This window comes from Delphinus delphis, chromosome X (genome assembly GCF_949987515.2).
Source record: "Delphinus delphis chromosome X, mDelDel1.2, whole genome shotgun sequence".
Lineage (NCBI taxonomy): Eukaryota > Metazoa > Chordata > Mammalia > Artiodactyla > Delphinidae > Delphinus > Delphinus delphis.
In genome coordinates this window covers 110,661,869-110,688,351 of record NC_082704.1, presented here as the reverse complement: position 1 = coordinate 110,688,351, position 26,483 = coordinate 110,661,869, and the positions used below count along the sequence as shown (strand labels likewise).

The 26,483-nt window shown below is 38.2% G+C and overlaps 1 protein-coding gene across 1 annotated transcript in view; it reads left to right on the top strand.

Moving 5' to 3' along the window:
* The window catches only part of PPEF1 (protein phosphatase with EF-hand domain 1), a 112,956-nt gene that overhangs the window by 31,393 nt on the left and 55,080 nt on the right, over window positions 1-26,483 (top strand). The window contains exons 3-5 of the mRNA XM_060003015.1: window positions 5,404-5,464; window positions 15,307-15,467; window positions 24,122-24,236. Of these exons, the coding sequence (XP_059858998.1) occupies window positions 5,404-5,464; window positions 15,307-15,467; window positions 24,122-24,236 (337 nt within the window). The remainder of the gene's footprint in view (window positions 1-5,403; window positions 5,465-15,306; window positions 15,468-24,121; window positions 24,237-26,483) is intronic.

Below are 26,483 nucleotides of genomic sequence, written 5' to 3'. Positions count from 1 at the left end.
GAGAAGCCACAATGAGACGGTAGGAGGGGCGCAATCACAGCGAAATGTAATCCCATAACTGCTGGGTGGGTGACTCACAGACTGGAGAACACTTATACCACAGAGGTCCACCAACTGGGGTGAAGGTTCTGAGCCCTACGTCAGGCTTCCCAACCTGGGGGTCCGGCAACAGGAGGAGGAATTCCTAGAGAATCAGACTTTGAAGGCTCGTGGGATTTGACTGCAGGACTTCGACAGGACTGGGGGAAACAGAGACTCCACTCTTGGAGGGCACACACAAAGTAGTGTGTGCAGTGGGACCCAAGGGAAGGAGCAGTGACCACATAGGAGCCTGAACCAGACATACCTACTAGTGTTGGAGGGTCTCCTGCAGAGGCGGGGGGTGGCTGTGGCTCACTGTGGGGACAAGGACACTGGCAGCAGAAGTTCTGGGAAGTACTCCTTGGCATGAGCCCTCCCAGAGTCCACCATTAGCCCCACCAAAGAGCCCAGGTAGGCTCCAGTGTTGGGTTGCCATAGGCCAAACAACCAACAGGGAGGCAACTCAGCCCCACCCATCAGCAGTCAAGCGGATTAAAGTTTTACTGAGCTCTACCCACCAGAGCAACAGTCAGCTCTACCCACCACCAGTCCCTCCCATCAGGAAGCTTGCACAAGCCTCTTAGATAGCCTCACCCACCAGAGGGCAGACAGCAGAAGCAAGAAGAACTACAGTCCTGCAGTTCCTTTCACAGAAAGACAAGATGAAAAGATAGAGGGCTAAGTACCAGATGAAGGAACAAGATAAAACCCCAGAAAAACAACTAAATGAAGTGGAGATAGGCAACCTTCCAGAAAAAGAATTCAGAATAATGATAGTGAAGATGACCCAGGACCTTGGAAAAAGAATGGAGGCAAAGATTGAGAAGATGTAAGAAATGTTTAACCAAGACCTAGAAGAATTAAAGAACAAACAAACGGAGATGAACAATACAATAACTGAAATGAAAACTACACTAGAAGGAATAAATACCAGAATAACTGAGGCAGAAGAACGGATAAGTGACCTGGAAGACAGAATGGTGGATTTCACTGCTGCAGAACAGAATAAAGAAAAAAGAATGAAAAGAAATGAAGATTGCCTAAGAGACCTCTGGGACAACATTAAAGGCAACAACATTCACATTATAGGGGTCCCAGAAGGACAAGAGAGAGAGAAAGGACCAGAGAAAATATTTGAAGAGATTATAGTCAAAAACTTCCCTAACATGGGAGAAGAAATAGCCACCCAAGTCCAGGAAGTGCAGAGAGTCCCATACAGGATAAACCCAAGGAGAAACACGCCGAGACACATAGTAATCAAATTGGCAAAAATTAAAGACAAAGAAAAATTATTGAAAGCAGTAAGGGAAAAACGACAAATAACATACAAGGGAACTCCCATAAGGTTAATGGCTGATTTCTCAGCAGAAACTCTACAAGCCAGAAGGGAGTGGCATGATATACTTAAAGTGATGAAAGGGAAGAACCTACAAGCAAGATTACTCTACCCAGCAAGGATCTCATTCAGATTCGATGGAGAAATCAAAAGCTTTACAGACAAGCAAAAGCGAGGAGAATTCAGCACCACCAAAACAGCTCTACAACAGATGCTAAAGGAACTTCTCTAAGTGGGAAACACAAGAGGAGAAAAGGACCTACAAAAACAAACCCCAAACAATTAAGAAAATGGTCATAGGAACATACATATCCATAATTACCTTAAATGTGAATGGATTAAACGCTCCAACCAAAAGACACAGGCTTGCTGAATGGATACAAAAACAAGACCCATATATATGCTGTCTATAAGAGACCCACTCCAGACTTAGGGACACATACAGAATGAAAGTGAGAGGATGGAAAAAGATATTCCATGCAAATGGAAATCAAAAGAAAGCTGGAGTAGCAATACTCATATCAGATAAAATAGACTTTAAAATAAAGAATGTTGCAAGAGACAAGGAAGGACACTATGTAATGATCAAAGGGATCAATCCAAGAAGAAGATATAACAATTATAAATATATATGCACCCAACATAGGAGCACCTCAATACATAAGGCAACTGGTAACAGCTATAAAAGAGGAAATGGACAGTAACACAATAATAGTAGGGGACTTTTAATACCTCACTTACACCAATGGACAGATCATCCAAAATGGAAATAAATAAGAAAACAGAAGCTTTAAATGAAACAATAGACCAGATAGATTTAATTGATATTTATAGGACATTCCATCTAAAAACAGGGGATTACATGTTCTTCTCAAGTGCGCACGGAACATTCCCCAGGATAGATCCCATCTTGGGTCACAAATCAAGCCTCAGTAAATTTAAGAAAATTCAAATCATACCAAGAATCTTTTCTGACCACAACGCTATGAGATTAGAAATGAATTACAAGGGAAAAACGTAAAAAACACAAACACTTGGAGACTAAACACTACATTACTAAATAACCAAGAGATCACTGAAGAAATCAAAGAGGAAATCAAAAAATACCTAGAGACAAATGACAATGAAAACACAACAATCCAAAACCTGTGGGATGCAGCAAAAGCAGTTCTAAGCGGGATGTTTATAGCTATACAAGCCTACCTCAAGAAACAAGAAAAATCTCAAATAAACAATCTAACCTTACACCTAAAGGAACTAGAGAAAGAAGAACAAACAAAATCAAAGTTAGCAGAAGGAAAGAAATCATAAAGATCAGACCAGAAATAAATGAAATAGAAACAAAGAAAACAGTAGCAAGCATCAATAAAACTAAAATCTGGTTCTTTGAGAAGATAAGCAAAATTGGTAAACTATTAGCAAGATTCATCAAGAAAAAGAGGGAGAGGACTCAAATCAATAAAATTAGAAATGAAAAAGGAGAAGTTACAACAGACACCACAGAAATACAAAGCATCCTAAGAGACTACTACCAGCAACTCTATGCCAAAAAAATGGACAACCTGGAAGAAACGGACAAATTCTTAGAAAGGCATAACCTTCCAAGACTGAACCAGGAAGAAATAGAAAATATAAACAGACCAATCACAAGTAGTGAAATTGAAACTGTGATTAAAAATCTTCCAACGGGGCTTCCCTGGTGGTGCAGTGGTTGAGAGTCCGCCTGCCGATGCAGTGGATATGGGTTCGTGCTCTGGTCCGGGAGGATCCCACATGCCGCGGAGCGGCTGGGCCCATGAGCCATGGCTGCTGAGCCTGCGCGTCCCAAGCCTGTGCTCCGCAATGGGAGAGGCCAGAACAGTGAGATGCCCGCGTACTGCCAAAAAAAAAAATCTTCCAACAAACAAAAGTCCAGGACCAGATGGCTTCACAGGTGAATTCTATCAAACATTTAGAGAAGATGTAACACCATCCTTCTCAAACTCTTCCAAAAAATTTCAGGGGAAGGAACACTCCCAAACTCATTCTATGAGGCCACCCTCACCCTGATACCAAAACCAGACAAAGAGACTACAACAAAAGAAAATTACTGACCAATATCACTGATGAATATAGATGTAAAAATCCTCAACAAAATACTGGCAAACAGAATCCAACAACACATTAAAAGGATCATATACCATGATCAAGTGGAATTTATCCCAGGGATGCAAGGATTCTTCAATATATGCAAATCAATCAATGTGATACACCCTATTAACAAATAGAAGAATAAAAACCAAATGACCGTCTCAATACATGCAGAAAAAGCTTTTGACAAAATGCAACACTCATTTATGACAAAAACTCTCCAGAAAGTGGGCATAGAGGGAACTTACCTCAACATAATAAAGGGCATATATGACAAACCCACAGGAAACATCATTCTCAATGGTGAAAAACTGAAAGCATTTCCTCTAAGATCAGGAACAAGACAAGAATGTCCACTCTCACCACTATTATTCAACATAGTTTTGGAAGTCCTAGCCACAGCAATCAGAGAAGAAGAAGAAATAAAAGGAATACAAATTGGAAAAGAAGAAGTAAAACTGTCACTGCAGATGACATGATACTATACATAGAGAATCCTAAAGATGCCACCAGAAAACTACTAGAGCTAATCAATGCATTTGGTAAAGTTGCAGGATACAAAATTAATGCACAGAAATCTCTGGCATTCCTATACACTAATGATGAAAAATCTGAAAGGGAAATTAAGGAAACACTCCCATTTACCACTGCAACAAAAAGAATAAAATGCCTAGGAATAAACTTTCCTAGGGAGACAAAAGACCTGTATGCAGAAAACTATAAGACACTGATAAAAGAAATTAAAAATGATACCAACAGATGGAGAGATATACCATGTTCTTGGATTAGAAGAATCAATATTGTGGAAATGACTATACTACCCAAAGCTACCTAGCGATTCAATGCAATCCCTATCAAATTACCAATGGCATTTTTTACGGAACTAGAACAAAAAATCTTAAAATTTGTATGGAGACACAAAAGGCCCCAAATAGCCAAAGCAGTCTTGAGGGAGAAAAATGGAGCTGGAGGAATCAGACTCCCTGACTTCAGACTATACTATAAAGCTACAGTAATGAAGACAATATGGTACTGGCACAAAAACAGAAACATAGATCAATGGAAGAAGATAGAAGGCCCAGAGGTAAACCCACGCATCTATGGTCAACTAATCTATGACAAAGGAGACAAGGATATACAATGGAGAAAAGACAGTCTCTTCAATAAGTGGTGCTGGGAAAACTGGACAGCTATATGTAAAAGGATGAAATTAGAGCACTCCCTAACACTATACACACACAAAAAACTCAAAATGGATTCGAGACCTAAATGTAAGACCGGACACTATAAAACTCTTCGAGGAAAACATAGGAAGAACACTGTTTGACATAAATCACAGCAAGATCTTTTTTGATCTACCTCCTAGAGTAATGGAAATAAAAACAAAAATAAACAAATGGGACCTAATGAAACTTAAAAGCTTTTGCACAGCAAAGGAAACCATAAACAAGACAAAAAGACAACCCTCAGAATGGGAGAAAATATTTGCAAATGAATCAGTGGCCAAAGGATTAATCTCCAAAATATATAAACAGCTCATGTAGCTCAAAATTAAAGAAACAAACAACGCAATCCGAAAATGGGCAGAAGACCTAAATAGACATTTCTCCAAAGAAGACATACAGATGGCCAAGAAGCACATGGGCATCTGATATCCTAAGCGACTCTGGGGGAGCTGCTGCCCATCTGCCAAGGGCAGTCCTGGGGAGGAGGCGGGCAGGTAGAAGCGATACCCATTACCATCTATGGCAGCTGGGAGATGAGAACCTTCAGAGGAGTAAAGGGGACTTGCGTGGAATACCAACAGTACCTGTTTGGGATTCATTAATTGATCAATGTATTTTTATTTTGTCCAGCTATCGAACTTCTTCTCCTTCATGTTGGAAAACTATACACGTCTACTTGAGGAAGATTCAGGTAAGTAAAAAGTTTAGTCTTTTGAAAAGGAGTCATTAAATATTGAATTGTCTCATCAAGGAATGTAAACTGAAGATGAGAGAACACTAAGAAATTAAAAAGATGCCCATCTGTCTTGTCTGTGTGACACCAAGCAACTGGTGAAAACAGTTTAACTGGCTTTTTCCATCCTTGATTGCTGTTAACTAATTGACCATTTAATTTTTTCATTTTCAAAAAACTGAATTAGGGCTGCCGTGGTGGCACAGTGGTTGAGAGTCCGCCTGCTGATGCAGGGGACGCAGGTTCGCGCCCCGGTCCGGGAGGATCCCACGTGCCGCAGAGCGGCTGGGCCTGTGAGCCATGGCCGCTGAGTCTGCGCGTCCGGAGCCTGTGCTCCGCAACGGGAGAGGCCACAACAGTGAGAGGCCCACGTACCGCAAAAAGTAAATAAATAAATAAATAAACTGAATTAGATTTCATTTTACATTAGTATGTTGAATACCTTCTCTGAACCACAACCTACTAATGTACAATAGTAGCTTAGTAAAGAGGATCTTATTTTTAATCTACAGAACTTTTGTGCTGAGAGATCAAAATATCTTGACTATTTCATGAAACAGATCTGGGTGGGGGATTAAACACAGTTGGCACCATCATGTCTCTGTTTTCTCCATAGCTAGCTAGCTGTCTGTCAGGCTGTGTATTTATCTATCATTTATTTAGTCATTCTGAAATGACTGAATAAATCATTTCAGATACAGACAATATAGGGGTGATTCAAAATGATTTTAAAATGATAGTTATTGAGGAACTTCCCTGGCGGTCCAGTGGTTAGGACTCAGTGTTTCCACTGCAGGGGGCATGGCTTCAGTCCCTGGTCAGGGAACTAAGATCTCACATGCCACTCGGCACAGCCAAAAAAAAAAAAAATTATAGTTATTCACAAGTCATGTATTTCTCTGCAAATTAAGATCTGCCTGTTGTTATCTTCAAGGTAGGCACTTGACTTAGAAGCTCATTTTTCTTTAATTTGGGCCAACTATTTTTGCTCTAGTTAAAAATGTGTATGGCATCTAAAGCATCTTTTAATCTAGTGAGCATCCTTCAAAGTGGTGAAAGAAGGGTGTTTTAATGGTATGCTCTGAGCTAAGTACATATGTGTGAAACTAATTAAAGCATTTAATGATCTGTAGAAGGTTTCTGAAAGGTGGAATAGCCAAACCTGAGGAGTGGGCAGTGGGTGGGAAGTAGGTATTTTGCCATTTTTTTTCTTTTAGCTAATTACAATTTGAAGACAGTTGTTTGTGCTTCATGTTCTTTGGCAAAAATATTTCTGAGAGGAAATATAATAATAATGAAATGAAACAGCCCTCTTTCTGCCAATGACCTAATATTTTAATCTGAGCTATGCATCAGAATCACTTATGGATATTCATAGCCACAGATGGCTGGGTTCCAGCGCAAAGATATTTACTTAGGCTCTGTATTTTTAAAAATCTGCTTAAAAAAATTATACCAGTGATTTAAAAATATTTTTAAAATTTTATCAGAGAAGGGGACAGTGGTTTAAACTTCTTATGTAAACTTTTCTGGAAGAAAAGTATACAAATTATAGGAAAGTACACAAATGATAAGTATATGACTTAATAAATTTTCTCAGAGTAAACTCAGCCTTGTAACATGCACCCAGAACAAGAAATAAAACATTATCATAGCCACAGAAGCCCCCTCCTGTTCTCCGCCACTCACTACCCAATCCCTGCACCCTCCTCACTACTTTCCTGACTTCTACCTCCTAGTTTAGTTTTGCTTGTTTTTGAACTTCTCTGTATAAATGAAAACATACAGTTTTGCTTCTTTTACTCAACTTTATATTTGTGAGAGTCATCCATTTGGTCATTCTTATTGCTGAATAATATTTAATTTTATGAATATACCAAAGTTTATCCATTCTATTGTTATGGACATTTGAGTTGTTTTCAGTTTTGGTAATTTAAATGGTACTGCTATGCACATTCGTGTACTTGTCCTTTTTAGTGAACATATATATTCTTTTCTTTTGCTATATGCTCATTTTCAGTTATCTATTGCTGTATAATAAACCACCCCAAAATTTAGTGCTTTAAAACAACAACCATTTTATTGCTTGTGATTCTGTGGGTCAGGCATTTGAAGAGCTCAGTGGGGATGGCTTGTCTTTGTTGTACGTGCTGTCAGTTGGGCTCACTCAACTTAGCTGGGCTAGAGAGGGAGGTCCAAATGGTTTTCTTACATGTTTGGGACTTTGGTGTGGGCTGTGAACTTGGGTACCTCAGTTCTCCTCATGCAGCCTCTCTGTCCAACAGGATATCCTGGACTTCTTTACATGGCAGCTAGATCCCAAGAGGGCAAAGGCAGAAGCCACAAGGCCTCTTTAGGCCTTTGCTCTGGAACTCACACAAAATCAGTTCTGCCATATCCTATTGGTCAAAGCAAGTCACAAGGCTAGGTGCAGATTCAAAGGGGTTAGGAAAGATCCATCTCTTGCAGGGAGCAGTAGCAGCAGCATTATCTTGTAAAGGGATATGAATACAAGGAGACATGATTCGTTGGGGACCATTATTATAAAGATGTACCACAACCCAGGAAAGGAAGTTTGGAGTTATAGGGCATGCATATGCTTAGCTTTATTAGGTACTGATAAACAGTTTTACAAAATTGTTGTACCAAGTTATACTGCCAACAGTGTATGAGAGTTCCAATTGTTCAGTATCTTTGCCAACACTTGAAATTATCAGTCCTTTTCATTTTATTCATTCTGGTGAGTATGTAGTAGTATCACATTTCTGCTTTAATTTGCATTCCCCTGGTGAGCAGAGAAGTTGCTCACCTGTTTGAATGTTTAGCAGTCACGTGGACATCCCATATGGCAAAGTGCCTGTTCAGGTCTTTTGCCCATTTTTCTATTGGGTATCTGCCTTTTTCTTACCAATTTCTAAGAGTTCTGTAGGTATTCTAAATATGAGAATGTGAATCTTTGTTAGATAAATTTATTGCAAATATCTGTTCCTAGTCTTTGGCTTTTATCTATCCCCCTAGTATTTAATCTTTAAATGATGTCTTTTGGTGAGTAGACATTCTTTTTTTTTTTTTTTTGCGGTACGCGGGCCTCTCACTGTTGTGGCCTCTGCCATTGCGGAGCACAGGCTCCAGACGCGCAGGCCCAGCGGCCATGGCTCAAGGGCCTAGCCGCTCTGCGGCATGTGGGATCTTCCCAGACTGGGGCATGAACCCGCGTCCCCTGCATCGGCAGGCAGACTCTCAACCACTGCGCCACCAGGGAAGCCCGTGAGTAGACATTCTTGATTTTAATGTAGTACAAGTTTTTTCTTTTATGGTTAGTGCTTTCTGTATCCTGCTTAAGAAACCCTTGCCTGATAAGAGTGTTCACGCATGTGTGTGTGTCTATGTGTGCTCATTTGTGCAAAAATAAATACAGGAGAAACCTACAGGGTAAATCAGAAACTAATGACATTATTTACCTACAGGAAATGGAGGGATGGGTGGGAGCAGGGCAGAAAGAATGGGGAGAATGGGGTTTGGGTAGGAGAGATGAGGGGAAAGTGACACATCTCTGAGAATACCTTTTTGTAGTTCTGACTCTTAGAACCATGATAATGTTTCACATCCCTAAAAAAAATAATAATAATTAATTAAAAATAGGAAGAGAGAGAGAATGTGATTCCCAAGTAGAATACACACTGTGACAAATGAACTTAATTGTATTACAAATGAATAACCATCACCCAAAGGAGGTGGGGAAGAAACAAAATAACCTAAGTGACATTGGAAAATAGCATTCAACCATAATATGCCTTGATGAGGTTTCATTTTTATTTATCCTGTGTGGGGTTTGCTGAGCTTCTGTTATATCTAAGTTGATATTTTTGTCAGGTTTAGGAAATTTTCATCCATTAATTATTTAAATTATCTTTCTTTTCAAGTCTAAATATCTTTTTCTTTGTGAATCCTTGGCTTTTAAACTTAGAAGGCCCTGAAATATTTAAAATGTGGATTACCATGGCTATTTTTCTAGATTTTTTATGATTTGACTTCTAAAAGTTTTAACATTTCATAAATTTTGAATTTTTGATATTAAACTAAAAAAGGAAAATTTGATGCCTAGTGGTTGAGAATAATTAAAAAACACACCTACGAAGAAAATGTCCAAGTAGTTAACCAAATTTTCCCCATGACATTTATTTCATAATGTATCTTTTCACCATGTTTTGTAGTGCCTCCTTCATAATATATTCATTTAAAAATGTGTAATAGGGCATATTTCCGGGCTGTCTGTTATCTTATACATCTCTCTATTATAGGGTCCTAGAATCATACTGATTTAGTTATTATATGTATCAGAAAAAGAGATTTACAGATTATTGCTGTATGTTGATTTCACTTTCAAAATTTTTTCCAGCTTTATTAAAATATAGTTAACATATAACATTATATAAGTTTAAGGTGTACAGTATAATGATTTCTTATATGCATATATTGCAAAATGATTACCACAATGTTAGTTAACACATGCATCCATTCACATAGTTACAATTTTGTGTGTGTGTGGTGAGAGCTTTTAAAATGTACTCTCTTAGCAACTTTCAATATATAATAGAGTATTATTGACTAGAGTCACCATACTGTACATTACTGTAAGTTGCTTTCTGATGGCCCTTTTTGGTGGGAGAGTTCCAGACAACCTCTACCTAGGCCTGTTTGGCAGAAGTGCTATGACCCCTAAGCAGGGTATATTTAGGGACTGGAAGGTCACTTAACATTTCCAGATACCAGGGCCAGATTAATGGTTTTAACTCTGAGGCACAGAGTATGCTGAGACATTCTGGGTGTTCCAAAGATGAGAGGTGACCTACATGTCCTACTGCTTGCTCAAAGCCAATTCATAGGACTTGATGGGGAGATGCTGCACATCCATTCCCCAGTCTGATTTTTCACATCAGCCTCCTCCCACAGGTAGAAAGCCAAAGCTGCTATATACATAGCAACAGGTTTAAACAGAGTCTGGTGGAAGTGGGGAGTGGGATGGAGTGAGTGGAAGTGTTGTTTTGACTTTTCTTTCTGCTTCCCAGATCAATCAAAATGTCCTATCAAGCCACGTATTTTATATTTTTTGTTGCTATGGTGAATAAGATATCTCCCCCCCATATCTCCCTAAAGATTATTGGTAGTATTTAGTGAAGCGTTTGGTTTATGTCTGTTTATTTTGTATTGTGATACTATTGAGCAGTAACATTAAATAATAATAATTATTATTATTACTACTCATATTTATTAAATGCCATGTGCCATGTCTTTTAAGTGCTTTAAATATATCATTTCATTTAGTTTTCATGACAAACCAGTGGAATTAGTATTCTCATCCCCCTTTTGTGGATGAGAATACTGAGGCTTATAAGGTAACCTCCCAAGGTTATTCATCTTATCAGTGGTGAAGCTGTGATTCAAACCAGTGAGATTAACCGCTGTATTATTTTAATTTTCCTATCAATTCCGGGAGTTTTTCAGTTGATTTCCTTGAGTGTAGATATTTAATCACACTGGTCACAAGTAACTTTATTTTTATATCTTTCTATGCAAGAGTCACTGCTCTTATTTTGGCTTCATGTTTTATTATATTTGCTGGAGATACAGAACAGTGTTAAAATGAAACAGTGAAAGTGGGCATCCTCGTTTTGTTAATGATTTAATGGAAAAACCATTACCGTTGATTTAAATTTTAAAAAATACGTTAAGGAGGTATCCTTCCATTCCTAGTTTTCTGAGTTTTTAAAAAAATCAAGAACAGGTGTTGAATTTTACAAACTTTCATCTTGGCATCTATTGAACTTATTGTATGAACACTCATGATTTTAATCCAGATTCATAATTGAGAAATGAAATAACTATAAACATGGTTCAGTTTGTGCTTTTCTTTTTCCAGCAACGTCTGGAGCTTGTATTCAAAGTGACATATGCAGGTGGTAGAGGCAGAAATTGTTTTTTTTTTTTAATTATGGGCTTTAGATTTTTCCTAGTCCAGATTTTGAGTCTGTACTGGGCAAAAGAAGATTGTGTGTAGGGGGTATTTTTGAGGTATTTTCTTTAGAACAACTTGTTAAGGCATCATTCAGTTATAAGTCAAGATTTTATTATATTTAATTACTGTAGATTCATGTTGACAGAATTGTAAACCAAATAGGTATGGATTAATTCTAATCACCTGTTGCACAAATATTCTTATAGCTGGCATTCATTAAATTATTATTATTAGTTATAATAGTTACAGCCCACAAGGACAGTACTTGCATTTGAAATGTTAACGCTTTTGATTGTTTTCACATATGATGCACGTTAGCTACCCACGTTAGGAAGAAAATCTATGTTATTCTTTTTTATGTGGATAAAAACCAGCAGAAGGATTATGATTTGATGTTTATTGATATTTCATATTGAGTAGTTTTGATTAAGAATGGTTTGGGGGCTTCCCTGGTGGCGCAGTGGTTAAGAATTCGCCTGTCAGTGCAGGGGACACAGGTTTGAGTCCTGGTCCGGGAAGATCCCACATGCCGCGGAGCATCTAAGCCCGTGCGCCACAACGACTGAGCCTGCGCTCTAGAGCCCACGAGCCACAACTACTGAGCCCGCGTGCCACAACTACTGAAGCCCAGGCGCCTAGAGCCTGTGCTTCGCAGCAATGAGAAGCCGGCACACCGCAACAAAGAGTAGCCCCTGCTTGCTGCAACTAGAGAAAGCCCGTGCACAGCAACGAAGACCCAATGCAGGCAAAACTAAATTAAAAAAAAAAAAAAGAATTGGTTTAGGGAATTCCCTGGTGGCCCAGTGGTTAGTACTCTGTGCTTCCACTGCAGGGGGCCCAGGTTCAATCCCTGGTTGGGGAATTAAGATCCTGCAAGCTGCACAGCAAGACCAAAAAAAAAAAGAAAACAATTGGTTTAGGGAAATGGTGCTTTTTCATATATTTATCACTGAACTTATAAGAAATGAGGGTCATCAAATGTATGAAAGGAAGGGCCAGACTGGACTTTTTTTTTTTAAGAAGAAAAGCAATATTTTTATTATGGTCTTAAATAACAAGACTGAGTTTTAATAACCAGAACTGGTGGAATTGACTTGATGTGTCAGTTAGCTGATGAGAAAGGGAAAGTTGACAGAACATTGGTGAAGGCAATGATCGGGAAAAGAAAATCAGTTCTTTTTTATACCTCACCAGTTGGGATTTCTCAGTAAGGTAGTTATAAGATGATACAGTGCGGGAATAAAGACGCAGACCTACTAGAGAATGGACTTGAGGACACGGGGAGGGGGAAGGGTAAGCTGGGACAAAGTGAGAGAGTGGCATGGACATATATACACTACCAAACGTAAAAGAGATAGCTAGTGGGAAGCAGCCGCATAGCACAGGGAGATCAGCTCGGTGCTTTGTGACCACCTAGAGGGGTGGGATAGGGAGGGTGAGAGGGAGACGCAAGAGGGAAGGGATGTGGGGATATATGTATATGTATAGCTGATTCACTTTGTTATAAAGCAGAAACTAACACACCATTGGAAAGCAATTATACTCCAATAAAGATGTTAAAAAAAAAAGATGATATAGTGAAACTGCTGAGGTTGTTTTTGGTTTTGTTTGTTTGGTTGTTGTTGTTGTTTTCCCAAGAGGAGCCTGATTTTTCAGTAAGTAAAGCTGGGAAGAAGAAAGGTGTTTTTTTGGAGTAAGATGCTATTCTAAGAAAGACTACCAAGTAGAAATGATCATTAAGATAGTCAAGTAGAATAGTTTGGCTTTTCTGCCTGCAAAATGAACCTGAGATAAAATTGACCAAGATGCTCTGCATTTCTAGTTTTCAAACATAAAATGAAATAATTAAGTTTTCTCAAATCTCAAACCAAATCCCAATGAGAAAAATAACCTCTGCTGGACCACACTGAAGACAGACATTATTACTCCTAAATTTAACTTCTTATAAAACATCGTCAATTACCACAAAAAAATATTGGAGTACACAATAATTTAGAAAACATTTTAAAATTACCAAATATTATGACTTTAGAAAAAATTTCAAGTTTAATTTTTAATTGTAATCTCTCAGCATAACTGAATAATGAAAAACAACGTATTCTGTCTACATCTGCTAACATCATACCTTCCAAACCTATAGAGAACTTCTTATTCATTTATTTATTTATTTTTGGCTGCATTGGGTTTTTGTTGCTGCATGCGGGCTTTCTCTAGTTGCGGTGAGCAGGGGCTACTCTTCGTTGTGGTGTGCAGTCTTCTCATTGCAGTGGCTTCTCGTTGCGGAGCACGGGCTCTAGGCGTGCGGGTTTCAGTAGTTGTGGCACGCGGGCTCAGTAGTTGTGGCACGCAGGCTTAGTTGCTCCGTGGCATGTGGGATCTTCCCAGACCAGGCAGGGCTTCAACCCCTGTCCCCTGCATTGGCAGGCGGATTCTCAACCACTGTGCCACCAGGGAAACCCTAGAGAACTTCTAATTAATGAGCTTAGTAGCAATTCAGTATTAATGAGCTGAAGAGTATGTCATTGTCCTCTCTATCAGTTATCTGTTACTGCAATAATACTGTGTATTAAACAACCATAATAGCTCAGTAGCATGTAATAAACATTTCTTTTTGCTCACAAGTGTACAGATCAGCTGAGCACTTCTGCTGATCTTGGCAGACTTGATTTGGCAGTTTTTTGGGTCTTGGTTGGAGTTCCCTCGTGTTTACAGGTCTGCTGGCGGGTGGCTGATCAAGGATGGCTGTGGCTTGGGTGACTCAGCTCTGCTCCACATGGTCTTGGAGCTTTCAGTAGACTAGCCTGGGATTTGTGGTAGTGGCACAGTTTCAAAAGAGAGAGCATGGAAGCATACAAGGCCTCCTGAGGCCGGCTTGGAACTGGTACATAACACTTCCACCATATTCTTTAGTCCAACTCAAGTCACAAACCCAACCCAGCTTCAAGGTCTGGGGAAGGAGACTCTTGATGAGAGTGGCTGCAAAATCACATTAAAAAGAGCATGACTAGAGGTTGGAGTAGAGAATTGGGGATACTTTTGCAATCAATCTACCATATCACTTTTCATCTTTCTCCACCTGAATTGGCCAGATTTCTTTTCTTGGGCTGACTGTTTCATAGGCAGTCTAGCAAGAAAGAGATCCTGGGTCTCAGCACCTACTGAAATGGGCAGTGCAGGTAATCCGTTACACAGAAATATCTCTTCGAGAGAGAGGTCCTTTGGGAATTTCTGCCTATGGTTTGTTACCAAGAAGAAAAAGAAAATCATGTCAGAAAATTGGTTTTTATGTGACAAGAGAAACAAATCAATTACGTAAGTAGAATTTGAAGTGTCTAACAGGGAAAAGTTAAATGTTGCCATTTAATTTTCTGTAGATTCTGAATAGCCACAGATATTTGAACCAAATACAATGTATTGTTATGTTTCTAGCCCTATTAGTAAAAATCTGAGATATTAGAGTGGGCAAAAAAAAATGTAGAGTTAGAGCTTCAGAGTATCAAAATACCTTGATTGACCAGTTTTCCCTGTGCTCCTCCCTCTCCTCCCCGCTGATGAACTCACTGCTTTGGTAAAATGTCCACCTGGGAAGGGATAATGATGCTTCATGTGAATGTACCTACTGATCTCAGAACAAATCATTCCTCATGGTTATGTGTGGGTTATCTTGGTATTCATAACACTTAGCACAGTGCCTTACATGGGCTAGGTATTCAAGAAGTTATTTATTGCATTTTAAGTATGGGAATGTAGATTTTTCCCCCCTTTTCTGTCTTTCCATTTCCAGAATTAGTAACTCACCTTTTTGACAGCAACATCCAGGACAAGGATAGACAGGACTATTGGGTGTTGATAGACGTCCCAGACTCCTACTGTGGTCCTCGACTGCAATTTCCTCTCACTTTTACTGATATTGATTTACTGATTGAGGCCTTCAAGCAACAACAGGCAAGTAGAAGCAGATACTGTCCTGATTCTTGTACATAACATGTGCTATCTGTTGAATGAATAGATGAAAATACTACAGCAGAAATGCATTCCCTTGGGAAAAAACTTCACATTAAGTGAGAGCTACCCTCTGCTCTGCTTAACCCATTAAATACAAATCTCCTCAGGTGCACAGAAACCTCCTCTCTATCTGTAGGCTTACAGTATTTCCTTGTTCTTTTTCTGAGGTTTAATTCACATACTATAAAATTCACCATTTTAAAGTGTACGATTGATTCAGTGCTTTTTAGTACATTCACAAGATTGTGTAACAATCACTAATATCTAATTCCAGAACATTTTCTTCACCCCCAGAAGAAGTGCCGTACCCATTACCATTCCCTCCTCCCCCACTCCTGGCAACCACTGTTCTACTTTCTGTCTCTGTGGATTTGTCTCTTCTGGATATTTTGTACAAACGGAGTCATGTAATATGTTTCCTTTTGTATGTGGCTTATTTCCCGTAGCATAATGTTTTTAAGATTCATTCATGCCATGGTATATTTCATCACTCCTTTATTTTTATGGCTGACTAATATTCTATTATATGAGTATACCACATTTTTATCCATTCATCAGTGGATGAACATTTGGATTTTTTCTACCTTTTGGCTATTATGAGCAATGCTGCCATGAACATTTATGTGTAAGTTTTTATATGAACATATGTTTTCAATTCTGTTGTTTCTATATCTAGGAGTGGAATTGCTGAGTCATATGGTGACTCAATGTTTAACATTTTGAGGAACTGCTAAATTGTTTTCCACAGTGGCTGTACCATTTTACATTACCACTAGTAATAGGTGAGGGTTCCAGTTTCTCCACATTTTTTGCCAACATTTGTTATTTTATGTTTTAAAAAAATTTTTAATTTTATTATAGCTATCCTAGTTGTGTGTAAAGTGGTATCTAATTGTGGTTCTCATATGCATTTCCCTAATGGCTAAGATGTTGAGCATCTTTTCATGCTTACTGGCCATTTGTACACATTCTTTGGAGAAATGTCTATTCAGATCCTTTGCCCATTTTAAAATCAGGTTATTTGTCTTTTTACTATTGAGTTGTAAGGGTTCTTTATATATTCTGGATACAAGTCCCTTATCAGGTATACAATTTGCAAATATTTTCTCCCATTCTGTAGGTTGTCTTGTCACTTTCTTAATAATGTCTTTTGAGTCACAAAAGTTTCTAATTTTGATGACGTCCAATTTATCTCCTTTTTTCTTTCGTTGCTTGTGTTTTGGCATCATATCTAAGAATCCATTGCTAAATCCAAGGTCATGAAGGTTTACCCCTATGTTTTCTTTTAAGAATTTTATAGTTTTAGCTCTGACATTTAGCTCTATGAGCCGTTTTCAGTTAACATCTCTATATGGTATGAAGTATGGGTCCAAATTCATTCTTTGCATGTGGATATGCAGTTGTCCCTATACCTTTTGTTGAAGAATCTGTTCTTTCCCCATTGAATGGTTTTGGTTCCTTTGTAAAAAATTAATAGGCCATAGCTGTCTGGATTTATTTCTGGACTTCCAATTCTTTTCCATTGGTGTGTGTGTCTATCCTTATGCCAGTACCACATTGTCTTGATTACTGTAGCTTTGTGGTAAGTTTTGAAATCAGGAAGTGTCAATCCTTTGACTTTGTTATTCTTTTTCAATATTGTTTTGGCATTTAGGGTCCCTTGCAGTGAATTTGAAGATTGACTTTTCCATTTATGCAAAAAAGCCCACTGAGATTTTGGTAGGGGTTGCACTGAATCTGTAGATTGCTTTGGGTAATATTGTCTTCTTGACAATATTAAGTCTTCTAATCCATGAACATGGGATGTTTTTCCATTTATTTGGGTCTTCTTTAATTTCCTTCAGCTATGCTTTATAATTTTATACTTTTCAGTGTACAAGTCTTTCACTACCTTAAATTTATTCCTAGGTATTTTATTCTTTTGGTTGCTATTATAAAACGAATTGCTTTCTTAATTCCCTTTTGAACTGTTCATTGCTGGTGTATAGAAACACAACTGATTTTTGTGGGTTGATCTTTTACTCTGCAACTTTGGTGAATTCATTTATTAGCTGTAATATGTGTGTGTGTGTGTGTGTGTGTGTGTGTATTCTTTTGGATATTCTATATACAGGATCACATCATCTGTGAATAGAGTTTTACTTCTTCGTTTCTGGTTTAGATGCCTTTTATTTCTTTTTCTTGCCTAACTGCTCTGGCTAGGATTTCCAGTATAATGTTGAATAGCAGTGGTGAGAGTGGACATGCTTTTCTTGTTCCTGATCTTAGGGAGAAAGCTTTTAATCTTTTCACCATTGAGTTTGATGTTAGTTATGGTTTTGTTTTGTTTTGTTTTTAATAAATGCTGTTTATCAAGTTGAGGAAGTGTCCATCTATTCCTAGTTTTCTGAGTGGCTTTATCATGAAAAGGTGTTGGAATTTGTCAAATACTTTTTCTGCATTAGTTGAGATGATTGTGTGTTTTTTTCCCTTCATTGTAGTAATGTTGTGTATTACATTGGTTAGTTTTCTTATGTTGAACCACTCTTATATTCCTGGAATAAATCCCACTTGGTTATGGTATATAATTCTTTAGAAATTCTGTTGGATTTGGTTTGCTGGTATCTTGTCAAGGATTTTTGCATTTTATTTGTAAGGGATACTGGTCTGTATTTTCTTTTTGTGTGGTGTCTTTATCTGGCTTTGATATCAAGGTAATACTGTCCTCATGAAATGAGTTAGGAATTGCTTCCTTCTCTTCTATTTTTTAGAAGAGTTTGAGAAGGATTGGTGTTACTTCTTTAAACGTTTCATAGAGTTCACCAGTGAAGCTGTCTGGTCTTGCACTTTTCTTTGTTAGGAAGTTTGTGATTAGTGATTCAATCTCTATGTGTTCTAGATCTGTTCAGATTTTCTATTTCTTCTTGAGTGTTTTGATAATGTGTGTGTTTCCAGGAATTTGTCCATTTCATCTAAGTTATCTAATTTGTTAGTATACAGTTGTTCGTAATATTCTCTTATAATTCTTTTTATTTCTTTGAGGTCAGTGGTAATGGCCCCATTTTCATTTCTGATTATAGTTATTTGCACTTTCTCTCTTTTTTTTCTTGGCCAGTCTAGGTAAAATTTTGTCAATTTTGTAGCTCTTTTCAAAGAACCACCTTTTGTTTTTGTTGATTCTATTGGTTTTCTGTTCTCTATTTCATTTATCTGCACTCTAATCCCTATCTTCTTCCTTCTGCTGGCTTTCCGTTTAATTTGCTCTTCTTTTTCTAGCTCCTTAACTCATTACTGATGGGGGGATTTTTGTAGAAACTAATGCCTGTGGCTGGCGATTTTTATTTTGGCTGGCCAGAAAGTCAATTCTGTTATTTCACTAACACTTTGCAGGTTATTACATTCAGTAGTTATATCTGACACACCTGTAAAGTCTTCTAATTTTTGTGAAATGTTGTCTTCTATCCACTCTTCTGTAGAAGCAAAGGAGCATTCTCCAGCACCACGAGTTTCATTTTCACTTTCCGTATCAGAATCAATCACTAAGGTTTTTTGTCTTTCTGTTGGTCTTGTATTCACATCGTCTGAATCAGAACTATATTCTGAAGAACTGTCATCTTCTGGACACTAGTATATATGTTGCTTGGACAGTCAGAGAAAGTTTCTGCATAAAATTCACGGAACAGTTCTTCTTCACTCAAAATTTCACAATGTGTCATTTTTGAAAATTTTACGTTTATGATATACACAAGGTTGGAGCAAAAACCTAATGGAGCAAAATGTGAATGATAATGACAATCATAAGTTATATGATGAACGCTTGATCAGTTTTAAGCTCTAACAACTTTGCATGGTGATGTTAATTGTATCACTCTCTAAAAACGTATTGATATGTCTCTGGTCAATGATGTTCAGATAACAAAAGACGTATTAATGTGTCTCTGGTCAATAATGTGTTAAGCATTAAGTCAGGCTTCTCATTCGAGATCTTTCTTCTTTCTTAATGTAGGCATTTACAGCCATACATTGCTCATTGAGCATTGCTTTTACTGTATCCCATAAGTTTTGGTATGTTGTGTTTTAATTTTTGTTCATCTCAAAGTATTTTCTAATTTCCCTCGTGATTTCTTCAACATATTCAAGAGTATGTTGTTTAATTTCCACATATTTGTGAACTTTCCAGTTTTCCTTCTGTTATTGATTTCTAGTTTCATTCCATTGTGGTCAGAGAAGATACTTTGTATGATTCCAGTCTTTTAGAATGTATTGAGGCTTGTTTTGTAGCCTAACATCTGGTCTATCCTAGAGAATGTTCCATGTGCACTTGTAAAAAAATGTGTAGTCTGCTGTTTTGGGTGGAGTCGTCTATAGATGTCTCTTAGGTCTAGTTGGGTGTGAGGTTTCCAAAGTTTCTTTTCTTTTAGGCTGTGTTCACCTAGTGAACAGAGATTTCGACAGAGATTTCCTTGAACACCAAGAGCCATTAAGAAAGAAAGAAAGAAAGAAAGGGGGGGGGAAGGGAGGAGGAGGGAGGGAGGAGGAAAGAAAGGAGGAAAGAGGGAGAGGGAAAGAAAGAAGGGAAGGGAACAGAGGGGAAGGAAAGGGAAGCAAGGAAAATCTAGTCTTTGCAGATTGGCTCTGTGTTGGTACACTCCTTTACTGCTTAGCCTGGCTGTTTACAAATCCATCTTAGCCTTTCCTTTCTGCTTGCACTGTGCCATTTTTAAGTTGCCTCTTTCTTAATTCAGCATTGGTTGCTGTGAGCTTTGACTATCTTCCAGAGTTCTGACAAAGCTGGGTCGGACAGGTTTTTTTGTTTGTTTGATCTGGTTTTTTGGCTTGATTTTTCAGTGTTTCTGCAGAGGGATGGGATCTTGGAACTACCTACTTCATTATTTTCTGACATCACCCCAGAACCCTCATTCTCAGGTTAGGACCTTAAGGGTGTACCCTAGGAGTAAGAGTGAATGAGAAGTACTGGCTCTGTAGGGACTGAAGCAAAATTTTGAATCATCTAATTCCTGAAATTGAATTGATATCATCCTAGACAGCTAGTGCTCCTAGCCACCTGCCAAGAGAAAATTTCAACCCTCTCTGTAAGAAAATAGGGCCTTAAATGATTTCCTCAAGTTTTCATATACAGTATCCAGAACTTAACACAAATGTTAACCAGGCACAGGAGGATGCAAGAGTCACAAAAGAAAACTGAGGCAAACAGCAAACAATGGAAACAAACCTATAGAGTTTTTCGATAATGGCATTATCAGACTCAGAGTTGAAAATAAATATGCTTAATATGCTCAAGGACATAAAAGCTATGGCAAAAATTCAAGGAGCTATAATAGAAAAGATAGACAATTTTGATTTTATAAAAATGAAAAATATATGATGCTAAGGGAAGAATAAAAGGTTCAACATAGTGTACAATGTGCTCCCATTTGTCAACAAAATTAATAAGCATTATATATTTTGATTTTTAAAAATTGAGATAAAATTCATATCACATAAAATTGATTGTTTTAACCATTTTAAATAAAGTGTATGATTCATTGGTTTTTAGTATATTCACAATGTGGTGCAACCATCACCACTGTCTAATTCCAGAACATTTTTATCATCCTCAAAACAAAACCCTGTACCTCATTCCCTCTTCTCCCAGCCCCTGGCAACCACTAGTTTACTTTCTGTCTCTACAGATTTGCCTAACCTGTGCATTTTATATAAATGGAATCATATAATGTGTGCCTTTTGTGTCTGGTGGCTTCTGCTTGGTATAATGTTTTCAAGGTTCATTCATGTTGTAGCATGTATCAGTCAGTACCTCATTCCTGTTTTTGGTCGAATAATATTCCTTTGTGTGAATATACCACATTTTATTTAAGGGATTATGTACTTATACATGTGTTTGCATATTCATATGTGGTTATATTGATTTTTTAAAAATTTATTTTATTTATTTATTATTTTTGGCTGCGTTGGGTCTTCGTTGCTGTGTGCGGGCTTTCTCTAGTTGCGGCGAGTAGGGGTTACTCTTCGTTGCGGTGCGCGGGCTTCTCATTGCAGTGGCTTCTCTTGTTGCGGAGCATGGGCTCTGGGCGCAAGGGCTTCAGTAGTTGTGGCGTGCAGGCTTCAGTAGTTGTGGCTCGCGGGCTCTAGAGCACAGACTCAGTAGTTGTGGCACACGGGCTTAGTTGCTCCGCGGCATGTGCGATCTTCCCGGACCAGGGCTTGAACCCATGTCCCCTGCATTGGCAGGTGGATTCCTAACCACTGTGCCACCAGGGAAGCCTGGTTATATTGATTTTTATATGCTTGCAAGTGCATAGAATATTTTTTGGAAAGATACTCAAGATACTCTTAACAGTGGCTGTTTTGGGGAATGGGGAAAGGAGACTGAAGTCTGGGGAAGAAGGAAAATTGCTTTTCATTATTATACTCCTTTTTGCTGTTTAAATTTTTATTTCAACTTTAGAAATGTGGGGGTTTTTTTCATTTAAAAACTAGTTATTGTTTTAAAAAGAAAATCCTTTCAAAGTAATATTTTCCTCCCTCAGTGCCTTTAAAAGAATGTGAGTATTTTATTCCAGTTGCCATTTAATCTGAATATATTTGTAAACATAGAAATCAACTTCTGAGTTAACTCTTTTGAGTATTTAATATTGCTATAAACACGATTATAATGCTACTTAAAGAGAAGTAGACTGGCTTTGTAGGAACTAATAATACCAAAGTGATTTTAACCAATTGAAAAAGGACCCAGAAAAAACATTTTCATAATAGGGATTTTCTGTTGTTGCAATATATCCTCAATGATTATTTGTTAATTTAACTTAATAAAACAACTGCCTTTTCAGACAGTAATTACTCTGATTAGCACTACAAATGGTCCAGAAAGTCTACAGTGGCAACTTAAGGTAACACTGAAGCCAGTTTTGGGAATCAGTAAATTAAATATGGAAATTAAAATAAATCATGCTATCAGAGTGTTTTGCCTCTTCCTTTAAAATCTGGCTAAAGATTTGACTCACCGATTTAGAACGCTTTTGTGGGGAAAATCCTTAGCAATCCATTAGGTTTGGAGAGACAGGAAATGTGGGTTGCTCCCCACTAACATCCAGGGGACCTTCTCTTTCCTCCTAATTCTCACATTGCTTCCAATCCTGCTTCCTGGTTTTTTTTAAAAAAATAAGTTTGGAGAATTTCATGATTAAATAATTTTAATAGGAAGTGGAAATGGAAAATAATTTCATTATTTTAATAGGAAGTGGAAATGGAAATTTCAGGACACCACGAGATAGGATTGTTCCAAAGGGTTCCATCTGTCCTGAATCCCATGCCCAAAGCGTTATCTGAACAATATGTAGATATGACCTCTCTCTCAGCCTCCAATAATCTAAACCAGTGCTGTCCAATAGGAATATAATGTGATCCACATACATAATTTAAAATCTTCCAGTAGTCAACATTATAAAGGCAAAAAGAAACAAGTGAAATTAATTTTAATAATGTATTTTATTTACTCCAACATATAAAATTATCATTTTAATATGTAATCATATTAAAAGTTTTTTATGAGATGTTTTACTTTTTTTTCATACTGTCTTTAAAATCCAATGCGTATTTTGTGCTTACATGACATCTCAATTTTGACCCCATTTCAAGTGGTCAATAGCCCCATGTGACCAGTGTCTACTGCATTGGACAGTACAGGCGCAGACACTCCTGACTAGAAAGTGGTGTTAGCATCTGTTAAATTTGTATCAGCTACATCACTTTTTGAATTATGTATTTGGAATAGTTCATAATTTAAAAAAAGGGAGAACAACACACTGTATTTAAAAACAAATAAACAGAAAAGCCTGGAAGAGAAAACCCAGTGAATCTGTCCAAAACAATGCTGTCATCAACACTGTAACTGGAGGAGATCAAGGGATGAATAGTCATAATAGGAGCTAATCTGAATGGTTTATTTGAATTGGCAATATGTTGTATACTTACACTTGTATATAAGTGTGCTTGCTGTCCTGTAAACTCATGTCTGTGCACCAAATATTGAGCCACACCTAGGACACCTGGCTCAGGAGTCCCTTGGGGCCTGTCTGGCTACCTTGTGAGACCTCCTAACCCAGCACCCCCATCTAATTCCCAGCCCCGGGGCAGGAGGTCACAAGCAGATGCAAAGCAGCTCCTCTTGAACAATCTCTCTCTGCTTCTCTCTTCCTTTCTACTTCTCTCTCTTTTCCCTCCTTCTCTTTTCTTTACTTTGTTGCCTGCACATTTCCTTAGGGCAAGGGAGTCTCCTTTTTTTCTTGTCACCTCTCTTGGGCTCTAAGGACCAAGAATAATAAGAAATGTTCTGTGAATGGGTGATGTCAATTAAGAACATGAGAATATAGACGTCCTAGGAACCATTCATTCATTCAACTTACACATCTCTAGTGAGGGCTTATTATGTGCCAGATACTGTGCTAGGAAAATCTATTTAAAAATAATTTAGAGATTGTCGTGAACTACAGCTACCTGAAACGTGCTCATATGTTCCACCTATATTGCTTTCTACACACTCATGCCTTTTCTCCTAGTTCATGATATCTATTTCCTCTCCTTCGCCCTCACAGATACTTCATGCTTATTATGTCTTAGAGGTGCTCTTTGAAACCAAGAAGCTCCTGCAGCAAATGCCGAATTTCACTCACATAAAAACTTCTCCCTCCAAAGAGATAACAATCTGTGGTAAGTTTCAGAGCAGTGTTGCCAAATTAATATTTAGGAGCCTCTTGGTTCTACATCATTGGCCTAACTTGAAAACTGTGTAAATTGGACTGTGTTAAGGGAAAAGTGTTAATATAGAGTTTTCTATCATGATAGTACTGTTTCCTATCTTGTCTTTGTTTTGCATACCAGCTGGCAGGAATTAATTATGTGAGAAATTAAAGAACTCATAGCTTTTTATAAAGGCAGGCAGCATTTTAATACAGAAAATCACCCATGGGTGGAATAAGTGTTCTTTGCCCTCCCTCTGGCTCTCATTATCTTTGTTCAATGTAGCTTTTTCTAGGTGGGCCTCTGCATGCCACTTATGCTGGGAAGAGAAAAGCCCAAGGAAGGGTGGAGACTAAATTCTTCTCTGCCCTCGGCTGCTGTTTTAGATTTTTCCAACTGGTCTCTGCAGCTTTTAGAAGAGTGGGAATGTCCCAGAAATCTGTTCCTTGTTCTTCTAAATAACAAGAGCTGAGATTTTGTTATCATATAGGCCAGTCTGACAGGATATTGCTTCAAGAAGCAGTACACATTGAAATTCAACACAGTTGGTGCTCAGCGTGCTTGCAACTGTCTGAGAATGGAGTGCGTGGAAGGAACAGCAATTCCCTTAACTTCTAATTAAGCCTTTAGGTTACAAAACAGTGATTGTTATTTTCCAAATCAATTTTTAGCCCATGTTTCTTTTACTCTGGCAGGTAGAATGGATTTGACAATCTAATTAAACTATTTCCATTCTAGCATCTGATAGTGGTGACAGGGACTCGATGTAGCAGTACATGCTCCTTGACATGTCCTGACTCAGGCTTTTGAAGAGTCCTTAATGGTTCAATTCCAGCCAAATCAGGCCACCACATCTCTGCCTTCCAGATGATGCATCTCAGCAGTGGGGACCTTTTATTCAAGGCCTCATCAGCACTTACTTTTCATGGAGATAAAGAATTTTGGGTCATGAGGCTCAGGAAGCGATGCCAACCCATGAAGCCTCTGGAGCCAAGGCGAGGTTTGCTCTCAGAGTGTATATAATAGGCCAAACAGGGAGTGTGATCTGCTCCCATATGTTTCCAGTATACCTCCAGTTGCCATTGGAGACTTAGCTTTGCATAAAAGGATCTGGAAGAAGTCATGAATTAATTAGAGGGCATGTAAGTCCTGGAATCATGCAGTGTAAGAACCGAGTGGTTCTTACAGAGACCATCTAGTCTATCCCTTGCTCTTACGGATGAAATTGAGGCCCAGAGAGAAAAGTGTATTGCCTTCCATGCATTTCTATGTAGTAACTTGTCCCCCTCTCTCCACCTCAGCTTACTCAGCTGGTTAGTGGCAGAGTCAGAATTAAAAATCAGATCTTCTGCATCCCAGGTTAGAGCCAACTCCGTATCTGCTATCCCAACTCCCATCATGCACTGCTCTGACTGATGTTTCATTTTCCATCATGAGACAAGGACTAGGGAATGGATTGATTGGACAGTTCCATTATTTTAAAGATACTCACATCTTGGCAGGGCATTTATTTCCAGACTTCTTCCATGTAGCACCATTGATAGAAGGAAAAACCAAGGCCCATAGGTTCCCATAGCATAGGAATTATTATTTTCTGTCTTTAATAGCCCCATTGAACTTAGAAAAATTTGGTCATCATTTAAAATAAAATTTAAAATCAGGGCCATATTTTCATAAACATCCTCTGTTTAAGACAGTATTAGGAAAGGGGGAGAAATTATGGTGAACCTTTACCATTATTTTAATTTCCAGATGCATTTTTTTACATGCACATCTAAACATGCTACACATTTCTCAGCGTGCATGAAATATAGTAGGTGTTTTAGTTTATGTTATAAATGATAACCAGTTATGCACTTAGGTTTTTGTATGCAGTGGAAATATCTTTCTGTGGCTGCCTTTCCATGATACATTGAGTTTTATCTCTTGCTGTCCAACTAGAAGTTAAAAATATTTTTAGGGAGTTCCCTGGTGGTCCAGTGGCTAAGTGCTCCCAATGCAGGGGCCCAGGTTTGATCCCTGGTCAGGGAACTAGGTCCCACATGCCTCAACTAAGAGTTTGCATGCCGCAACTAGAGACCCTGCATGCTGCAAGGAAGATCCCACACGCGGCAACGAAGATCCCACGTGCTGCAGCTAAGACCTGGAGCAGCCTAATTAATTAATTAATTAAAAAATAATAAGGCAGCTTATGAAAATAAAAATATTTGTATAGCC